Genomic DNA, 22,700 nt, shown 5'->3' with positions numbered 1-22,700 from the left:
ACATATTTTAGATAATTTTGACCTCTAAAAGCAAATTAAATTTTCATGTTAGCAAACCAATTAATTTTCTATTTAACTGAAATACGTATGAGCATATCCTTTTACAATAATAATAATAATAGCCATTTACTTAATTATTATGTGCTAAACACTGTCAAGGGACTTCTTTGCATTGTTTTATTCATTTCTCACAGAATCTCTGAGGTAAGATTCATTATCATCCGTATTTCACAGATTAAGAAACTAAGAAAGTATAAAAACTTCCCCAAAGTTTCATAGCTAACAGGTAGTGGGCCAGAATTTAAATCTTACCCATATTCGTTCATAGCTCTTAAACCTTCACCGTATCATCTCATCTTGATAGCTCCTCAAGTATATACATTTCCTTTGCACAGACAGTTCTGAATTAGATCTTAACTTCATTTGCCTACAGCCTGGAGAGGGAACTGTAGAGAGAGTTTCCTAAATTCTGCTGCAGGGAGGGCTGTGTTCTTTCTCTTTACATCCATGGACTTCTTTTAAAGTCTACCCAGCCAGAGAAATTCTGACTCTCCCACCCTAAGAAAATTGTATCCACCAAAATAAAATCTTCATCATATGTTTTTTCACCAAATGAAAGTATTTTGTTTAACTTTACCTTCCAAAATAAGTATTATGAAGACAACATGATTTTATTTTGTTTGGTTTTCAATTTGAAAATTATATTTGAAATAAGCTTTTAAAATTCCCATACCTGGACTGTCTGGAGATCCTTATCTGCCCTGCACACCCACCCCTGCAGACCAATCATGGCCACACTCTCCAGATTACCTTACCTCAACAGCTAGCCTAGAAAATTCTCTTTATGTTCTCCATGAAATATGCTTTTGATATGTAATTATATAAATAGGTATATACAATATAAATTACTTTTGGTCATACATTTATTATATATTCTTCTGGTCAGAAACAAAAGTGTTTAATTTAGCATGATGAGTTTTTTAAAAAAAATATTGAACTTCTAGAGATAAAAAGCCATATGCATTAAAGCACTTAAGAAGTATATCTAATAAAAAAAGAATGAAATCTTGCCATTTGCAACTACGTGGGTAAGAGGCATTAAGGAATCTACTCCTGAAATTATTGTTGCATTATATGCTAACTTGGATGTAAATTAAAAAATTAAATTAAATTTAAAAAAGAAGAAGTATATCTGATAATGTGATGAGAGAGTTGCCAAGTTACATGACTTAAAAACAGCCAGGCTAACTATTCTCATACCGAAGAGCTTTGTGTGAGGCATTTTTTGTCATGAACTCTGGAGCCCCCAGTCTCTGCTGCTGTGGGGCGAGATTGAGCTGGGCACACCCACTGTTCCCTATCTGCCTTTGTATTCCTTTTGGGTTGGAAAATGAAATGACTGCGATCTCTGAATCTTGATCTTTCCCTTAAAAAGACATTTTATGAGAAGACCTCAGCTTCAGGAAATAAAGGCAGATGATGTTACCATTTATGAAAGTGCAGACAAGGCCAGTAGCTATTGTGAATTGTAATGAACCCTGAGACAGCCCTGCTCCAGATGTAGCATTCATGCCTTAGAGACTCAGAAACTTATAGGTGTTTATTGGAAAAGCTAGAGAATTTTTTTAAAGCTATTTGGCTTTCTATCTGTATTGCCTAGTTTCACCTCATTTCCCATTGAAATTTAGAATTAATATTAATTTCAGAAGTCTTCCCAAGTTTAAAAAAATAGTTAAAACACCTATTTGTATGAGACAATTTATTGTAGGAATCGAAACACTAAATGAGAAAAAGAAAGAAGAAAGAAAGAAAGAAAGGAAGAAAGAAAGAAAGAAAGAAAGAAAGAAAGAAAGAAAGAAAGAAAGAAAGGGCAATTCACCTTTATTCTAACAATGGGATATTTCCTTCCTATGAACTTGTAAAATTTACAAAACAAGTATGAGCCATGTTAGAGAAAATACCTCTTAAACTGAGAATCATCTATATACTTCTGTATTTCAGAAAATTCTTCAGCAAATGAAACAGTCAAATCTGGACATAGGATTAGACTTCTTATCACAACCAGTATTCATAGAAAAAATAGCCACAATGAAAACAGTTTTGTCAACCTACTGTTGTCTCATTTATTAAAGTTACAAGGATGATACTTGAATTATCAGTGAGAAATTATCGCCTTTACATGGAACAATCCTCATTTCATTGTCTTATTTGTAGGCATTATTTTGATTCAATATAGCAGTAAGAAGCAGAAACCTGAGAATGACAGAGGGAATAGAAGGACAGGAAAAAGAAAAAGAAACTTGTTCACTCTGCAGTTGATTTTATTTCTTAATGGTTTCTTATTCCCTTCTAATGCCTTCCACTCACACCCCAAGAAGAGCAGTTGGCAGAGAACACAACAGATGGATGACAAGCTCAACACATGCAGTGGATCTGGCACCCAGGCACTTGACTTTTATTTGCTAAACAGCCAGATTTCGAGAACTTAGTCTGCTGATGTTCCTACTTGGTTTAATGCACTATGAGAATCTAGCACATAAATATTAAAATATTGCCATAGAAAGATCACACGGTCTCTGTTTCTCTGCATAGTTTAGTGGCTAATTATTTTATTATTTATTTAAAGGGGTAGATGGTATTTGATAAAGACATCTATAATTTCAGATTAGAGTTTTCTAAAAGCGTCTCTGTCTAAAGGAAACAGACATAGCCAGTGTAAGGTACCAAATGAACTTGTTAGATACTAAGTAGAGGATTTGAGAGCATGATCACAGATGATTGGTACCTTTCTTCGCTTCGACCATCACTGCATTTTCACACATTACCAGATTCAAAGCTCAAGAAAAATTACATCTTCTTGGTAAAGTCTCGTTGACACAAGACGAATTAACAGCCCCTTCACTCTGCTCACATAGTATTTTATTTACATTATCAGTATAGTTTGTGTCTTTGTCTCTACTGTGAGATCCAGGAGAACAAGGTCTTGTTCCTGTAACTGCAGCACTTGACCCAGCATATGGCACCTGATTGATTCTAGATAAATGTTTGTTGATTTATTCAGAACTCAAGTGGACTTAGCCCCAGGCCAATAAAGAAAAGAAATTGAAGATGATTGTTAGAAAACTGTGCTGAGGGGCAGTTGGAAAAGGCAGTGGTGCTTCAGTACAAGTCTTCTGTACTTTCCGCAAAAGCATGCTTCAGGGAAATAGGAAGGTAGGAAAATCTCTTATCTACCGAGCAAAGCTTGCAGATGTTGCTTCCTAGAGTGAAATCTAATAGAAGTGTGTGCAGCTACAGAATTTGTTTCCCATTTTCTCTTGGAGAAACTATGTTCTTTCTTCTCTTCCAAGCATAAACCTGAAGAAGTTATCATGCTCTCTTTTTTTCCAAATAAGGTTTGAAAAAATTCTCCTGACTTTCTTACAACATTGCTAAGGCATATTCTTTCTCCATATCTTCACAACGATTTACCTCAGGGCTAAAGATAAATAACCAATGACTTCGCTAGTGTGAAGTGCATTTAAGCTCCAGTAGAAGTAATTGATATGGAGTAGAACTATAAATTACTCATCACGAGGAATACTTTGGACAGGAAATAGTTTGCACTTACTAGTATCTCACTGACCTCAATTAGGGGCTTACTGATGACACTTTCCTTCTCTTTATATCTTACATCATCTTTCACTTGTTAGAATGTTTGATTCAGATGTCAGTTACTACACTTTGGATATTTCAGGAGATGATTCACGTTAAATGTCTTCTATTTCCCTAGTACTTTTATGAAGCTTTGAGTTTACTTAAATACTGTTTTATAACTCATCTCACAATATAGTGAAATCCAAAACACTTGTTCTTGACAAATCCACTTAAAAAAATCATCACAGGTACATAGGAGCCCAGATTTTTAGTGGGCTCTACAACATTGTCCAACGCCCAGTTCCCTAACTTTGTTAGATATGGAAAGAGTTGTTTACCTGTCCAAATAATTTCAAAGTTACTTGTTTTCTTGTTTTTTTTTTAATTTTAATAACTCAGTATAATTTTCATTCCATCAATTTATAAAAGGATTGTAAGATATATTCCCTCAAAAGAAAAACTTAATGGTTGTAGTTGACTACAAGCTCAGTGTATACTTAAGCAATTCAACTTTAAAACAACAAGTTGTGTTAATATAAGTACTATATAGTATCCAGAACAAGAAGTGTGTGTGTGTGTGTGTGTGTGTGTGTGTGTGTGTGTGTGTGACCCTCCTGTTTTTATTCTATGTGGTGAGATCATTTCTGGAGTGATGTGCTGAATTCTGAGTTCCATATTTTAACAGATATATTGGCTGACCAATGTGCACCCAGAAAACAGTAACTAACATATTAAGGGACTCCAAACTATCATTTGAAAAATTATTGGTTTACTGAATAGGCTTGATAGTGACACAAAGGGATGTCATACATAAGACCAATAAGATATTTTTCCTTTGTAATATAACACTAATGAGCAAAAGGGCGCCTGGGTGGCTCAGTCCATTAAGCGTCTGACTTGGGCTCAGGTCATGATCACGTGGTTCATGGGTTCAAGCCCTGTGTCAGGCTCTGTGCCCACAGCTCGGAGCCTAGAGCTTGCTTTGAATTGTATGTCTCCTTCTCTCTCTACCACTCTCTTGCTCACGCTCTGTCTCTGTCTCTCTCTGTCTCTGTCTCTCTCTGTCTCTCTCATAAATAAACTTAAAAAAAAAACACTAGTAGGCAGAAATTTGGGGAAGGTTAATTTGACTTCAGAAAGCATTATTGCAGTATTTGGATATAGAGTTGTTTTGTTCTGCTCTCCAAAATACAAATTAAACAGCAAAAGTGTCTGACTACTGAAGTTTTCAGTAGAGTCAGTACCTCGACAAATGTTTTGACGGAGGTGGTGGATAAAAAGGTATGAATTTATTCTTGTCCCTATGTGAAAAACTGCCCATCCTGCTCATTTTCTAAGTATGTGCACTTGCGTATACTTGTGTCCCCAATACATGTACATTCAGGTTAATAGTTTTTGAGACGGTAGATGTTGGGTTCAGCTACTACTAACTCCCCATATTTACATTATTATGATTAAGACATGTATCAACCATATATTGCCTTTAAGTGGGCTGGTTTTCCCTTCTTTGAAATGACCCATAAGAATAAGTAATAATAGGATCTCACTCATTTTATGGTTAAAAATGATATAAATTTGCCTTATCCTGAACATTAATACGATAATATATCCCCATGTGTTTGCTGCATTAAAGATCAAATACATATGAATAATTCAAAAAGTTTGAAGTTTTAAACCCTATAAGGTATACAGTTTTTTAACTTGATGATTTACTTCTTGGAATGAAGTCCAAGAAAATAGAAGGAAAAAATAATCCTCCCTGAAATAAAAGACTTAGATTGGATGAGATGTCTGAAAAAAAAAAAAAAGGTGTATATTCTATTTCCTAAAATGCTTAGTTGAGTGGCAACAATTTAAGAACCATAAAAATTCAATTTTTGAAGATTACGTCCTGAGTAAAGCAGATGTATAGTCGGAAACATAGAGGTCAAGTTAGTGATATACAAAATCAAAATCAGATTTACTTTTAGCTGCCTCTTTTATTGGTTTTCATGCTAGAATTCTGGCATTCCATTTCAGATGTTTCTTCCAGCTATTTTGCTCAACATTCAATTTAAGTACATTTTCTCTTAATAAAATGAGTTAATTAGTAGGATAATACTGATATATTTCCAAGTGTATACTATATTTGTAAAGGAGATTAAGTTACTGGAAAATGTACTGTAGAATGAAATGATGGGCCACATTAAATTTTTAAATATAGAAACAGTATTTTAGTACGACCTCAGACTTTTTTTTAATGTTTTTTATTTCTTAGTGTGTGTGAGAGAGAGAGAGAGAGAGAGTGCATGTGTGTGTACAAGCAGGGAGAGGGGCAGAGAGAGAGGGAGAGAGGCTCCCAAGCTAGCACAGAGTCATGTGGGGCTCTACACAGGACTTCACACAGGGCTTCACGCGGGGCTCATTACAGGGCTCATTGTGGAACTCAATCCCACAACCTGAGCTGAAACCAAGAGTCAGGCGCTCAACCAACTGAGCCACCCATGCACCCCACATCTCAGACTTTTATTTTTTTTATTTTTTTTAATATATGAAATTTATTGTCAAATTGGTTTCCGTACAACACCCAGTGCTCATCCCAAAAGATGCCCTCTTCAATACCCATCACCCACCCTCCCTCCCACCCCCCATCAGCCCTGAGTTTGTTCTCATTTTTTAAGTCTCTTAGGCTTTGGCTCTCTCTCACTCTAACCTCTCTCTTTTTTTTTTTTTCCTTCCCCTCCCCCATGGGTTCCTGTTAAGTTTCTCAGGATCCATGTAAGAGTGAAAACATATGGTATCTGTCTTTCTCTGTATGGCTTATTTCACGTAGCATAACACTCTCCAGTTCCGTCCACGTTGCTACAAAGGGCCATATTTCATTCTTTCTCATTGCCATGTAGTAGTCCGTTGTGTATATAAACCACAATTTCTTTATCCATTCATCAGTTGATGGACATTTAAGCTCTTTCCATAATTTGGCTATGGTTGAGAGTGCTGCTATAAACATTGGGGTACAAGTGCCCCTATGCATCAGTACTCCTGTATCCCTTGGATAAATTCCTAGCAGTGCTACTGCTGGGTCATAGGGTAGGTCTATTTTTAAGTTTTTGAGGAACCTCCACACTGTTTTCCAGAGTGGCTGCACCAGTTTGCATTCCCACCAACAGTGCAGACTTTTACATCAGAGTGTGGATACCCAACTTTTTAAACCAAAACAAAAAAAAAAAATCACCACAACATAGTATATAACTTTCAATTTTCTGGGCTTACATGTAGTTACAAGCAAATTTCCATTTACTTGTTTAATCTGCCTTTCTTTGCTTGGTCTCTTTGGGACTAGGTTTATAAACTATAGCCCTGGGGAATGTGATTTCTTATCAAGTGTCCTTCAGACAACTTGTATTTCCTGCATAATAAGAAAAGACATAGATTCCAATGTCAAAGGAATCAGGAAAACTAATAATTTATCTTTTATGCCTAGCTGTGCTTACTTCAGGGAAATGTGCAGTGATAAAAAGGAGGTAAAATGAAATCCTTTGATCACTTTTTCAGAAAGCCACCAGCTGGCCCTAAATCACACCTAAGTTTTTTCCAAAAGCTTCCCAAAGAGGTTTTACTTTGAATTCTGGAAAGGGTGCTTTAGATTGCTCTGTGAAGTTGAAGATCGGCTATGCATTACAGTAATAACACGGCAACACTGCTGTCAGCAGCAATGTTAGATTTGGCCCTGCTTTGTATTACACATATTCATTCACTTGTCCTTCTGTACTTTGAATTTGTAACAAGAAAAGGACACAGGTCCTTTGTTGGAAAAACCTATAATAGAAAGTCTATGCCTCAGAAACAAGTTTGGAACATTCTGGTAGCTATGAGAAACATTGATTGTAATTTTCTCTCAATAATGCACTGAAGTATTGATCAGAAGCCAAGGGAGAAACTTCTTATTTCTTTGTTTCTGCTGAGACTGGGAGGAAGGAGGAACAGCAAGAGTCCAGAAAAAGCAGCTAATGTCCACCCATCCAGTAGTAGTTTTAGGTAGGCATTTATTTGCTAGGTAGAATTCCATTTGACCTCAAGCTGCATTAAGTTTTGGATATAGTCTTTAGTTTTTATGCTACTTAACAAATCTTTTTTTTTTGGGGGGGGGGGTTGGATATGAACAAAAACAAGTATACTAATTTATCCCTTAAGAACTAGAAAAATAACAAATGATTTAAAATTATTAAAAGTTTCAAAATGGCTTATCTCTGATAACTTCAAGAAAATCAGCGAGAAGAAAATAAAAAGGTTTCTGAATACCAGTCTTGCAAACTTTAAGCTTCAACAGTATCCACTCCCAATCTGAAAATCGTGTACCTGCTGGTGTGTGAAACTGAGTTTTTCCTGGGAGAATAATCAGTTGGTATCCATGAGATTATCTGGGAATTTAGGTTTACAAAACAAATTCCTAGTCAGGAAAGAGTGGGGACCAGTGAACACTGACCGTAGGAAAATATAACATTTTAACTGCAATAATCATGAAATCAGTGTCCATTAAAGAGAGAAAAACAGCTTGATATCATAGTTTTAGCGATTTTTGGTATCCCGTTAGCAGTGTTTCTGGGTGGAGCCCTAAACTGACATGTGCCAGAAGTGACTTTAGGTGCTAGTACTTGGAACACATAGTACATAGCAGTGGGCTCTAAACAAAGAAAAAGAGTAGATACTGTCACTACTTTTCTTTCCCCAAAAAAGTATTTTTGGCCGTGTATACTGTATCAGTGTACTTTACTGGATTACATGCCATATCTTGTTATGATGTGTAACTTGTAATATGATATAAAACATTATATTAGACCAACCGATGAAACTAATTCTGCTTCTTATGGACAAGTGGACATACTTCTGCGATGAGTAACTGAAGCTCAATTTCCACAGAATGTTCCCTGGTGTCAAATACTGAATGTGCTTTTACTGTCACTTTATCAAATGAGATGGGAAGTTTCTAATATATTTGTATAATAGTGCCCGAGGTCTAGAACTATAAAAATGTTTTAAAGAATAGAAATATGCTTATTACATAGGTAAGTACATTGTATTTTATTGATGCTTCAACACTTAATTACACTTAGCAGCAAAGTTTTGCCTTTACTGTTTAGTATATTTTTTGATGATAGCAGTTCTACTGTGAAAAACTTAGATAACTTAATCTAAGAACAGCCCTAGACTTTAAAATATGTGTGTCTGTATATAGTGGTACAACTGTGTTATAAATGACTAAACCTTTCCAAAATATATTAATTAATGAAATAATAATTTTCTCTTTAGATTTAGAATATATTATTGCTATTTTAAAGTTTGAAGATGTGATTTTTTTTCTTTTATATCATTTTAAAAATGATATCTAACTTCATTCTAGGTAGTGCTGAAAAATTGTCTTATAAATTACTTATAAATGTTTTCTAGAAATAAAGTAGATCAATGGAATTTTTAAATTATTTTGAGCTGCCTCAACCTGCAAACTCAGGAGTCAAGTCAGTTCCTATAAGCAGAAAAATTCCTAAGCCCCCATTGAGAATGTGTACATCCTCCCAGGAATATCTCATTCTAGCTGGTGTGCTGTTTACAAACCACGCTTGTCAAAGAAATGGCCCATGAATTCCAGTAATGGAAACTGATAAGCATCTGCTGAGAACCTTTTTACCAAGAAAGGAACCAGATGAATGTAAAAAACTAAAAATTCTTATAAGCAATTTTTCAAGTAAAATGGGATTGGGTTTGTCTTCAAAATTGATTTAAAGGCAATCAATGGATATGAGTTTTATATATATAAATATACACAGACATACACGTGTTTACATACATATCTGTATGTCTATTGCTATAATAGATGTGATACATATCTATAATAGATGTATAGATGTATTCAGTTTTGATATGAGATCATTTACAAGCCAGAATTAAATCTTTTCCATGAGACAGTGTAGGGATGTGGCTATGTGCACAGAGCTGAAGTGTATGTGTTCAAATTCCATTTCTATCTCCTATTTTGTGTAGGATGGTGTGATCATCTGTTGTAAGATGATCATAACCTATCTACCCAATAGATTTGTTGTGAGAACAGTTCCTGGCCCATAGAAATCCTATTCCAGGCTTTAATATTATGTCCAGAGGTTTGAAAAGAGAACATGAAATAAGGGGTACTAAATAGCTGTGGAGTTAGAGAGACCTCATTGAAATCTCAGGTAGTGCCACAAGTTGGGTGACCCTGAGCATGACTCAGAGACTGTTTTCTTATTTTCTTTTTTTAGGTTTATGTATTTATTTTTAAAGAGAGAGAGGCAGAGAGAGAGGCAGAGACAGAGGGAATCCCAAGCAGGCTCCATGCTTGCAGCACAGAACCTGATGTGGGGCTCAATTTCATGAACCATGAGGTCAAGAACTGAGCCAAAATCAAGAGTCAGACACTTGACTGAGCTCCACAAACCCCCCAAGACTGTTTTCTTATTTTGTAAAATTGAAGTACTAACTCTAGTAGTAAGATAAGAAGGGATAGATAAAAAGCCTCTGAATGTGATAGATGTTCAGTATTAGGCTACCTTTCCCCACCAAGCTAGAACTAATTCTTAAAGACTGCAAAAATTTCTTTATTCATTTGTTTTTTGCTAATAAAATTTATTTTCTATACATCTTGTAGGGTGAAAATGGTTTGCATGGAGTTCCAGGCTTACCTGGTCAAAAGGTAAAGAGTTTTTGAATGTTTTATAGAAATTAATAATTTAACATCTTAAAAATTGAATCTGCATATAGTATAGCGAAGACTCAGAAAGTTTATTTGATGAAACCTAATTCCCTGAAAGGCTCTTAGAAAGCCACTAATCGGTCTTTCAAAGAGAACCCATGGAAGTAATCCCTTTTCAAAGGAATCACTCTAGGAGAGAGCTTTATCAGAGAGCTTTAGCAACATGCTTCTCCAGAGAAGTCAATGATCATGCTTTCTGGGGGCCAGTGGAGTGTACAGAGCTGCTCTGATTGTGTTTTCACTGTTACTAGCGTCTAAAATGAAGAGCGGAATAATTTTTACCACCTTTGACTGTATTTGGTTCTTTCTTATTTATCTTCTTTTTGTATTTCCCAGGTTGGCTAAACATAATAGTTACACTGACATAAAATATTAAATGTTACAAAGATGCTACAACTAATCTCTTCAAAAAATATCTTTCAGAATAACAAACTCATAATAAATAAAGATTTTTGCCTTGACTAGGCTGCTTGTTTCTGTGCCTACTATCTTTCTCTTTACCAAGGTGAACTTCACTTGTACCTGTCCCAGGACTCTGTCCTCCTGGAAAGGAGTGTGACCAGCATTGCTGGAAGCACACAGACTGGTCTATTCCAGTTTCCTGGAGGGATGGGGAGCCACTTCAGGTGGGGCCAGCTGTCATGATACCACTCAGATAATCCCACCACAGGGGAGAGCATTACTAATGCAATATTAGATGCCCACCCCAGCCAACCATATCATTTCTATGCTCTGAAAGTTTTACAGGTCTTAGCAGCAAGATGTCAGAAGTTACTACTGCATCTAGGTTTTTCTCTGTAGCTAAAAATTTCCATTAAAAAAAAAAAAGATGTGCATTTATTTATAGTTACAGTGTTTGAAAAATCTTCCCTTACTTGGCTTGATAAAGATAATAAGATTGAACTGGCAGCGATAAAATGGCAAGCTTCTGAATTTCTTCACAGCAACTCTAGACAAAACCCATTGATACAGCATGTGCTGCCTCTGTGAGTTGAGCTGCAAGCCAAGGGATGTGCAGATTTATCTACTGGGAAATAGTTTTGGACTTTCCAGCAGCTGTTTGTGGTGGCTGCATCATGCTGACATTGTGACTGATGTACTGGGGGGTGTAGCAGCTTCGATGTCAGCTTGAATTAACAGATCAAGTTAAAGTCTATATTTTAGGAAAAATGGTCGAGTAAAGATAGACCATATATTCAGTGGCACATATGCCCAAATACTAACCTATTGTCTTTCCTGGTACCCTTTTAAAGGGAAAATGAAGCAGAAATAATAATTTAATCATGTATGTATGTGTGTGTATACATGTACACATATACATATATTTGATTGCAGGTATTATTTATAATATATACACAGACACTATACGTATAGTAAAAACCTGGCAGTTTGCTTCTAACATGAATTTTAATTGTGTCAAGCGTCACCTTGTTGCAGCATTATAGAAAAACTTCACATAAGAAACCCTTCATCCCTTATCTCTGTGCACTTAGGAAATATTTCATTTATTGAGTGCATCTTGTGAGTGGAGGGGTGAGGATGACCTATCTCCAGCATTCACTTGCTGGCTGTGTTGTCTGGAGTGCCTGACATGTACTTGGCATTCAATGAATATTTGTTTGAATGTATGCATCAAACATCAGTACCATAAGTATCTGTGCAGAATTAAGTGGGAAAATAAGCTTGTTGGGTCAGAGAGCGTTTTAGTTGAAGAATAGGAAACTTACACCTTTTGGAATAATTATGGTGGTTGAAAGCCAGCAGCCCTACAACTGCCAACGCCCTTTCTGTGACTGAGAGGCAGGAGATCTGGGGGGTAAAGAACATGTTCAGCTCTGGTGTCAGAGCTGGAGCCAGGACTCGGGGTTCAAACCTGAACTCTCATTCATCACACAGCTCCCATTGGAATGGTATTCCATAGAAGTCAGCATGAGAAGGCTGTTTCTGCTGGATCTAGTGAAATAAATGGTAATAGTAATAATAACAATAATGGCTAACTTAGTGCCAGGCACTATGTTGATGCATTCAATTCTCAAAACACCTCTGAGAAAGGTACAGTATATAGAGAAATTCAGGTTTATGGAGATGACATTGCATGGAACGTACTATAGTGAAAGTGTGGCTTGTACTCTTTAGTATTTAGGAATATTTAAATTTTGTCTAAGTTAATATTGGTTTAAAAATTTACATATTAGAAATGGTTTTTATTAGTTATTGGAAACATTATCATTATTATTGTAATAATTGTGTATATTAAAAGTAGTGTTCCCATTATTATATATACCATATTCCTCTTCTACAGGGAGAGCAAGGTTTTGAAGGCAGCAAAGGAGAAATTGGTGAAAAGGTAAATATCTCTCATTACATAAGCATCTATAAAAATAAATTGTGTTCATGAAAATATTTTGAAGTGGAATATCTAACTTCTCTTATACTTTCTATATCCAGAATTCAGTAATTTTGTAGAAAAAATCTTAAAATATTTATTTCACTTAAGTTATACTTAATATACTGGTGATTTTCAGACATCTTTCTAAACTTTGGATGGTAGTTTTATCTAGATATTTCTCACTAAATGCATTTCATTGATATATAAATGATTAAAACATTTATTAAGCAGTATATTTGTGTGCTATCACATCACTGCTGCACTATGTGTCCAAGTCTTTAAATAAATGTTTTGTTTACATGTATACCTGGTTTATCAGTGGAATTTTTCCTGAGGAAATAAATAAGAAGAACTGTAATTGGGTCAAACAGAAAATAGATGTGAAAATAGAATAGTTTGAAAGAGTTAAAATAAAGGGATGGTTTACTTTATTTATTTTTTAAAGTTTATTTTTATTATTTATTTTGAAAGAGCACAGGCGGGGGAGGGGCAGAAAGAAGGAGCTACAGAATCCCAAGCAGGCTTCACACCATCAGTGCAGAGCCCAATGTGAGGCTCACAAACTGTGTGATCATGACCTAAGCCGAGATCAGAAATCGGATGCTTAACCCAAGTCGGATGCTTAACCAACTGTGCCACCCGGGTGCCCTGGAAGGGATGGCTTAAAGGGGACGGTTTAAAAGAAAAAACACAGAGATTGTGTAATATCCCAGATTGGGTTATAGTAAACTCCTTAAACTCTACAAGTTTATCAGACTCAGAAGCAAAGAAAACTATGGATAGAACTCCAGATTGGTGCTGAGAGAAGTGGTTAACCCAATATTCAAGCAATCTTTGTTTTACAAATTTACAGCCTTCTACTGAAAGTACAGAGAATAGAAGTGCCTTAGTCATCCAAAATTTCCCTTCAGACAATCATTTGAGTCCTTCTGCTTTTAATAAGTCCAGTTTGATTTTTAAATAGAACAAAACAGTACCATTCCTTTGTTTCATAAAATGTCATGTAATTGGACAGCCAGAAAAAGGGAAGGGGGAGAGATAATCTCAAATTAGACAGTGTTGCCTGTATTTAGTTTTCTGGGCCGTGATCAGTTGTTTGCTTCTTCCATAAGTATTTTAAACAGAATGAGCATCTATAATAATTGTAAGACAAATTATGCATGATGTAAGCTACTTGCTAATTACTTTTCCTCATAAAACTGTAAGAGAAAAGGACAGCCATATAATAATCATATAATTGAGGAGAATTCCATTAAATTATGACTATTTTTTAAAAAGTGGATCTCTCCTCTTAGGAATCTTTTGAATATTTTTGTTTTAGTAGAATGACAGTCATTGCCTTTAAATAAATGCTTTATTTACACATGTTCCTGTTTTATTAATGGGACTTTACCTGTAGGAATAAGTGAGAATAAGCAAGGAAAGAAAAATTCTGTCATTTAAAGTCACCATCTCACTAAAATCTTAGTGGTTATTTTGATATTTTATATACATGGTTGGTATTACTCAGTAATAGATTCTCACAGGCTATGAAGTATAGAAAACTGTTCAATATATTTGGCTTTGAAGATTTCCCTTCTAATTCCTCATACCTATTAACAATTGCCTTCAAATAGTTTCACCAAGAGGTAAAAATATTTATGGAGAATGATGGAGATAACAGGAAGATATAAAGCATCTAATAGAAAAGACTGTACCTTGAATGAGAATTATAATTCAAATGGCTTATAGCCACATATAAAATTCACATAATAACCCATATAATAAAAATATATTCTGCTTTATTATTTACCAAATAGCAAATGTTTGAGTTTTTCAGTGTTGCATGTTACATATTCTGATCTATGACCACATGTATTTTTCCATGAGATAAATAATTAATGTCAACTTTTTTTCCTAGATTAGAAACTGTGTTTCTAGATTAATTAAATAAGAATGTGAAACACTCATTTCCATGTGATACAAGCATGAAATCCTTTCACTGCTTACAACATAATTTGTTTTCTGAACAAAGACTACTTTATGTATTTATTTTTAATTTTTTTTTTGAAGTGTATGTGGGCATCCCGATTGGGTGGGGGCAGGTTGCAGGGGTGGTGAAAGAACTCACCCAAGACAGAACAAAAGGGATAAAAGTTTATTGAATACACTGCAAAGGAGCAGCATACAGAACAGCGAAGGACAAACCATTTGCCATGAGGAGGTGGTGAGAAGCTATAGTTATAGAGGGGGGTAAGGGAATATGGAGACATATGGAATTTTACTTTTTTTGGTAATCTTAGGAACTGTGTCTGGTTGTAAGTAGCCCATTGGTTGGTCAGGACCTATGGCTTAATGAGCCTGTGCATTCAGCTCGGTAGTCACTATGGACCCTTTTGACTTGCTCAAGTTTCCATTACTCAAGCCTGTGACCTAAAAGCGGCCTCTACAGTATAGTTGACATGAAATGTTATATTAGTTTCAGGTGTACAACATAGTGATTCAACAAGTCTATACTTGATGATATGTTCACCTCAAGTGTAGCTACCATCTGTTACCATACAACACTATTACAATACTTTTGACTTTATTCTCCATGCTGTACCTTTCATCCTGTGACTTATTTGTTCCATGCAAGCCTCCCACTCCCCTATACCCATTTTGCCCATTCCCCTACCCCCTAAAAGATAATTTAAATTGAATTTAATTCTTTGTGTAAGACTATATAATTACAATAAGACTTACCTTTCCTCTTTAATTGTCTCATTGTGGCCTTTACTGTGTTTACAATTTGACTGTTTTGAATGATACAATTCACTAGTTGTAAAACAAAAGAATTCAGGGATTTGTTATTGCTCAAAGATGTCCTACCTACCAAAGGCACATGGCTACCAGTTGAACAGGAAAACACATATCAATTGTCAAAGACAAAACGCTATGTGATGATCTTAAAGTATCTTCATAGTGATGATACCACTATATGTTATTTTTTTTTAATGTTTATTTATTTTTTGAAAGAGAGAGACACACACAGAGCATGAGTGGGGGAGGGGCTGAAAGAGAGGGTGGCTCAGAATCTGAAGCAGGCTCCAGGCTCTGAGCTGGCAGCACAGAGCCCAATGCAGGGCTTGAATTTACAGACAGCGAGGACCTTCGACTTAGCTGAAATCGGATGCTTAACTGACTAAGCCACCCAGGCTTATGTGGTATTTCTATAATCCAGTATAAACCAAGTAGAGAAATCTGCTGTTTTCCTTTATGACTACAAAACTAGCCTCTAGGCCAGTTTAATTCATGAGCCAGACTGACCAGGTGGTTCCTCAGCATGTCTAACGTGGTATCCTTAGTCCAGAGAAGAATTTATGAAATGTGAACAAGTAGAGAGGACCTGATTTGAGAGTATATTCCTGAGTCTGTAGCAACTTATGATAGGGAAGAAATTCGTGTATTAACTGAGCAAGCACAATTCAGCCAAATCAGTCCTGAAGTGAAAATCATTTGAAGAACTAGTTCTTTCTCAAATTACTTACACTGGCAGGACTCTCCCTGAAGACAGCTATTTTCAGGTTCACTATTCTCTGGTTTAACATGTAGATGTATATGAATGAACCCATCCCACTGCCCCATTGCCTGTTGCCAAAGGCAGGTGAGCATCACTCAAGGATCCTTTGACTCTAACAGCATGTCTCATGAGGCAGGAGGGAGGAAGTCTATATTCTGACTGGGGAAATAGACTCACAGCAGGGGGTCTGTGTTCTGGTTTTTCTGTGTCTTTAGGAGTGCTCCTAGGCATCCATTCTTTGGAGGATTTTCCTTAGGTTTCTTCAGAATTCTTGCAGGTTTTGTATGGGCTACTACTAGTGAACAAATGGAGAGTGCACCCTTGAGGTGGCAGTTACCCCTGTACTGTGTCAACCTTCCTTGCAGTGATACAGCCATTAACCATTCTTTTATGTTGCCATTCAAACTCCAACACAGTTTTTTGTTTTGTTTTGTTTTGTTTTTGAGAGAGAGCACAAGCAGGGGAGGAGGGGCAGAGGAAGAGGGAGAGAGAGAGAGAATCTTAAGCAGGCTTTATGCCCAGCATGCAGCCTCAATCTCACAGCCATGATCATGACCTGAACTGAAATCAAGAGTCAGATGCGTGGGGTGCCTGGGTGGCCCAGTTGGTTAAGCGTCCGACTTCAGCTCAGGTCATGATCTCATGATTTGTGAGTTTGAGCCCCATGTTTGGCTCTGTGCTGACAGCTCAGAGCCTGGAAACTGCTTCAGATTCTGTGTCTCCCTCTCTGCCCATCCCCTGCTCACACACACACACAATCTCTCTCTCTCTCTCTCTGTCTCTCTCTCTCTCTCTCCCTCTCAAAAATAAATAAACATTAAAAAGAATTTAAAAAAAAGAGTCAAATGCTTAACTGACCGAGCTAGCCAGGCACTGCAGACTTAGTTTAAAAATTGATTTTTTCAGTGTTAAACTAAATTCTGCCAATCTTTATTGTTAAATATCATTTGAGAGGTTCGGCAAGAAGATGGCGGCATGGGAGCACACTTGGTTCACCGTGTCCTGCTGATCACTTAGGTTCCACCCATATCTGCCTAAATAACCCAGGAAACCGCCAGAAGACTGGCAGAATGGACTCTCTGGAGCCAAGCGTAGAGGAGAGGCCCACAGAAGAGGGTAGGAAGGGTGGAGAGGCAGTGCACACTACACGGACTGGTGGGAGGGAGCTGGGGCAGTGGAGGGGCAACCTGCCTGGCAAGGCAGAGCCCCTGAGTCTGACTTGCAAAAGCGGAGGGGCTGGACTCCATGAGTTCTGACAGCCAGCGGGACTTAACATCTGGAATGTTAAAAGTCACAGCTCTGCTCTCAGAGAGCAGGGAGGGCGAGAAGACACCAAGAGGGAGAGTTGTTGAGCCCCGGAAGACAGAGCTCAGCTTGGCGGGAAAAAAAGGCACTGGCCAGCGCCATCTCCCTCTCTAATCCCCCAGCTGAAATCCCAAAGGGAACCAGTTCCCCAAACTTGTTTGCACCACGCAAACACCCAACGCTGTGGTTCTGTGGATCCATCCCTCCGACAGGTCTGCATGCCTCCCTCCCTGTGCTGCAGGGCCCCTCCCACAGGGGACCACTGATGGCAAAGCAAGCTAAGCCTGCCCCTCCCGCCCCTGTGCACCTTGCGGACCCACCATGGCTAATATGCCAGATCCCAAAAAGCAGCACCACAAGCCTGGCAGCATGCAAGTAGCCCAGACAGGGGTCACACTACTCCACAGTGAGTACTGCCCCTGGGAGAGGGGAAGATAAGGTACACCAGTCTGACTGTGGCCCCAGAGGTGGGCTGGGAACAGGCATCAGGTCTGACTGCGGACCCCCCCACCAACACAAGTTACTCCAGACAGCACAGGGGAAGTGCCCTGCAGTTCTGCACCACTCCAGGGACTATCCAAATGATGAAACAGAAGAATTCTCTTCAAAAGAAACTATAGGAAGTAGCGACAACTAACAAATTGATCAAAAACGATTTAAGCAATATGACAGAACAAGAATTTAGAATAATAGTCATAAAATTAATCGCTGGTCTTGAAAAAAGTATAAAGGACAGCAAGGATCTATTGCTATAGAGATCAGGGGACTAAGAAGCCATCATGAGGAGCTTAAAAAAATGCTATAAATGAGGTGCAAAATAAACTGGAGGCAACCATTGAAGCTCAGATTGAAGAGGCAGAAGAGAGAATAGGTGAATTAGAGTATAGAGTTATGGAAAAAGAGGAAGCTGAGAAAAGGAGAGGTAAAAAATCCAGGAGTATGAGGGGAGAATTAGAGAACTAAGTGAAACATTGAAACGGAACAATATCTGTAATAGGAATTCCAGAAGAGGAAGACAGAGAGAAAGGGGCTGAAGGTGTACTTGAACAAATCATAACTGAGAACTTCCCTGATCTGGGGAAGAAAAAGGCATTGAAATCCACGAGGCACAGAGAACTCCCTTCAGATGTAATGTGAATCTATATTCTGCACGACATATCATAGTGAAACTGGCAAAATACAAGGATAAAGAGAGAATTCTGAAAGCAGCTAGGGATAAACAGGCTCTAACATATAAAGGGAGACCAATAAGACTAGTGGCAGATCTATCTACTGAAACGTGGCAGGCCACAAAGGAATGGCAGGAAATCTTCAATGTGATGAACAGAAAAAATATGCAGCCGAGAATCCTTTATCCAAGAAGTCTGTCATTCAGAATAGAAGGAAAGATAAAGGTTTTCCCAAACAAACAAAAACTGAAGGAATTCATCACCACTAAACCAGCGCTACAAGAGATCCTAAGGGGGATTCTGTGAGTGAAATGTTGCAAGGACCACAAAGTACCAGAGACATCACTACAAGCATGAAACCTACAGACATCACATGGCTCTAAACCCATATCTTTCTATAATAACACTGAATGTAAATGGACTAAGTGCTCCAACCAAAAGACATAGAGTACCAAAATGGATTAAAAAAAACAAGACCCATCTCTTTGCTGTCTACAAGAGACTCACTTTAGGCCTGAGGACACCTTCAGATTGAAAGTGAGGGGATGGAGAACTATCCATCATGCTACTGGAAGTCAAAAGAAAGCCGGAATAGCCATACTTATATCAGACAAACTAGACTTTAAATTAAAGGCTGTAACAAGAGATGAAGAAGGGCATTATATCATAATTACAGGATCTATCCATCAGGAAGGGCTAACAATTATAAATGTCTATGCGCCGAATACAGGAGCCCCCAAATATATAAAACAATCACAAACATAAGCAACGTTATTGATAAGAATGTGGTAATTGCAGGGGACTTTAATACCCCACTTACAACAATGGATAGATCTTCTAGACACAGGATCAATAAAGAACAAGGGCCCTGAATGATACATTAGATCAGATGGACTTGACAGATATTTAGAACTCTGAATCCCAAAGCAACAGAATATACTTTCTTCTCAAGTGCACATGGAACATTCTCTAAGATAGATCACATACTGGGTCACAAAACAGCCCTTCCTAAGTATACAAGAATTGAGATCATACCATGCATACTTTCAGACCACAATGCTATGAAGCTTGAAATCAACCACAGGAAAAAGTCTGAAAAACCTCCAACAGCATGGAAGTCAAAGAACATCCTACTTAAGAATGAATGGGTCAACCAAGCAATTAGAGAAGAAATTAAAAAATATATGGAAACAAATGAAAATGAAAATACAACAATCCAAACGCTTTGGGATGCAGCGAAGGCAGTCCTGAGAGGAAAATACATTGCCATCCAGGCCTATCTCAAGAAACAAGAAAAATCCCAAATACAAAATCTAACAGCACACCTAACGGAAATAGAAGAAGAACAGTAAAGCTACCACAAACCCAGCAGAAGAAGAGAAATAATAAAGATCAGAGCAGAAATAAACAATACAGAATCTAAAAAAACTGTAGAGCAGATCAATGAAACCAAGAGTTGGTTTTTTGCAAAAATAAACAAAATTGATAAACCTCTAGCAGGCTTCTCAAAAAGAAAAGGGAGATGACCCAAATAGATAAAATCATGAATGAAAATGGAATTATTACAACCAATCCCTCAGAAATACAAGCAATTATCAGGGAATACTATGAAAAATTATATGCCAACAAACTGGACAACTTGCAAGAAATGGACAAATTCCTAAGCACCCACACACTTCCAAAACTCAAACAGGAAGAAATAGAAAATTTGAACAGACCCATAACCAGTGAAGAAATTGAATCAGTAATCAAAAATCTCCCAACAAATGAGAGTCCAGGACCAGATGGCTTTCCTGGGGAATTCTACCAGACATTTAAAGCAGAGATCATACCTATCCTTCTTAAGTTGTTCCAAAACATAGAAAGGGAAGGAAAATTTCCAGACTCATTCTATGAAGCCAGTGTTACTTTGATTCCTAAACCAGACAGAGACCCAGCACCAAAAGAGAACTACAGGCCAATATCCCTGATGAATATGGATGCAAAAATTCTCAACAAGATACTAGCAAATCGAATTCAATAGCATATAAAAAGAATTACTCACCATGATCAAGTGGGATTCATTCCTGGGCTGCAGGGCTGGTTCAACATTTGCAAATCAATCAATGTGATACATCACATTAATAAAAGATAAGAACCATACGATCCTGTCAATCGATGCAGAAAAAGCATGTGACAAAATTCAGCATCCTTTCTTAATAAAAACCATCAAGAAAGTCGGGATAGAAGGAACATACTTAAATGTCATAAAAGCCATTCATGAAAATCCCACAGCTAACATCATCCTCAATGGGGAAAAACTGAGAGCTTTCTCCCTGAGATCAGGAACACGACAGGGATGTCCACTCTTACCGCTGTTGTTTAACATAGTGTTGAAAGTTCTAGCATCAGCAATCAGGCAACAAAAGGAAATCAAAGGCATCAAAATTGGTAAAGATGAAATTAAGCTTTCACTTTTTGCAGATGACGTGATATTATACATGGAAAATCCGATAGACTATACCAAATGTCTGCTAGAACTGATACATGAATTCAGCAAAGTTGCAGTATACAAAAATCAATGTACAGAAATGAGTTGCATTTTTATACACTACTAATGAAGCAACAGAAAGACAAATAAAGAAACTGATTCCATTCACAATTGCACCAAGAAGCATAAAATACGTAGGAATAAATCTAACCAAAGATGTAGAAGATCTGTGTGCTGAAAACTATAGAAAGCTTATGAAGGAAATTGAAGAAGACATAAAGAAATGGAAAAACATTCCGTGCTTATGGATTGGAAGAATAAATAATTGTTAAAATGTCAATGCTACTCAAAGCTATCTACACATTCAACGTAATCCCAATCAAAATTGCACCAACATTCTTCTCAAAGCTAGAACAAACAATCCTAAAATTTGTATGGAACCACAAAAGGCCCCAAATAGCCAAAGTAATTTTGAAGAAGAAGACCAAAGCAGGAGGCATCACAATCCCAGACTTTAGCCTCTACTACAAAGCTATAATCATCAAGACAGCATGGTATTGGCACAAAAACAGACACATAGACCAGTGGAATAGAATAGAAACCCCAGAAATAGACCCACAAAAGTATGACCAACTAATCTTTGACAAAGCAGGAAAGAACATCCAATGGAAAAAAGACAGTCTCTTTAACAAATGGTGCTGGGAGAACTGGACAGCAACATGCAGAAGATTGAAACTAGACTACTTTCTTGCACCATTCACAAAAATAAACTCTAAATGGATAAAGGACCTGAATGTGAGACAGAAAACCATCAAAACCCTAGAGGAGAAAGCAGGAAAAAACTTCTCTGACCTCAGCCATAGCAATTTCTTACTTGACACATCCCCAAAGGCAAGGGAATTAAAAGCAAAAATGAACTACTGGGACCTTATGAAGATAAAAAGCTCTGCCCTGGAGAGGAAACAATCAACAAAACTAAAAGGCAACCAACAGAATTGGAAAAGATATTTGCAAATGACATATTGGACAAAGGGCTAGTACCCAAAATCTATAAAGAGCTCACCAAACTCCACACCCAAAAAACAAATAACCCAGTGAAGAAATGGGCAGAAAATATGAATAGACACTTCTCTAAAGACATCCAGATGGCCAACAGGCACATGAGAAGATGCTCAATGTCGCTCCTCATCAGGGAAATACAAATCAAAACCACACTCAGATACCACCTCACACCAGTCAGAGTGACCAAAATGAACAAATCAGGAGACTATAGATGCTGGTGAGGATGTGGAGAAACGGGAAACCCTCTTGCACTGTTGGATGTGGAGAAACGGGAAACCCTCTTGCACTGTTGGTGGGAATGCAAACGGGTGCAGCCGCTCTGGAAAACAGTGTGGAGGTTCCTCAAAAAATTAAAAATACATCTA

At 37.3% G+C, this 22,700-nt stretch overlaps 1 protein-coding gene across 1 annotated transcript in view; it reads left to right on the top strand.

Annotated features, from left to right (window-relative positions):
* COL19A1 (collagen type XIX alpha 1 chain) overlaps window positions 1–22,700 on the top strand; it is a 329,235-nt gene that overhangs the window by 70,560 nt on the left and 235,975 nt on the right. The window contains exons 10-11 of the mRNA XM_027057488.2: window positions 10,295–10,339; window positions 12,702–12,746. Coding sequence (XP_026913289.1) covers window positions 10,295–10,339; window positions 12,702–12,746 — 90 coding nt within the window. The remainder of the gene's footprint in view (window positions 1–10,294; window positions 10,340–12,701; window positions 12,747–22,700) is intronic.

This window comes from Acinonyx jubatus, chromosome B2 (assembly GCF_027475565.1).
Source record: "Acinonyx jubatus isolate Ajub_Pintada_27869175 chromosome B2, VMU_Ajub_asm_v1.0, whole genome shotgun sequence".
Classification (NCBI taxonomy): Eukaryota; Metazoa; Chordata; class Mammalia; order Carnivora; family Felidae; genus Acinonyx; species Acinonyx jubatus.
The sequence above is the reverse complement of the archived record's forward strand: the minus strand, read 5'-3'. Positions and strand labels throughout refer to the sequence as shown.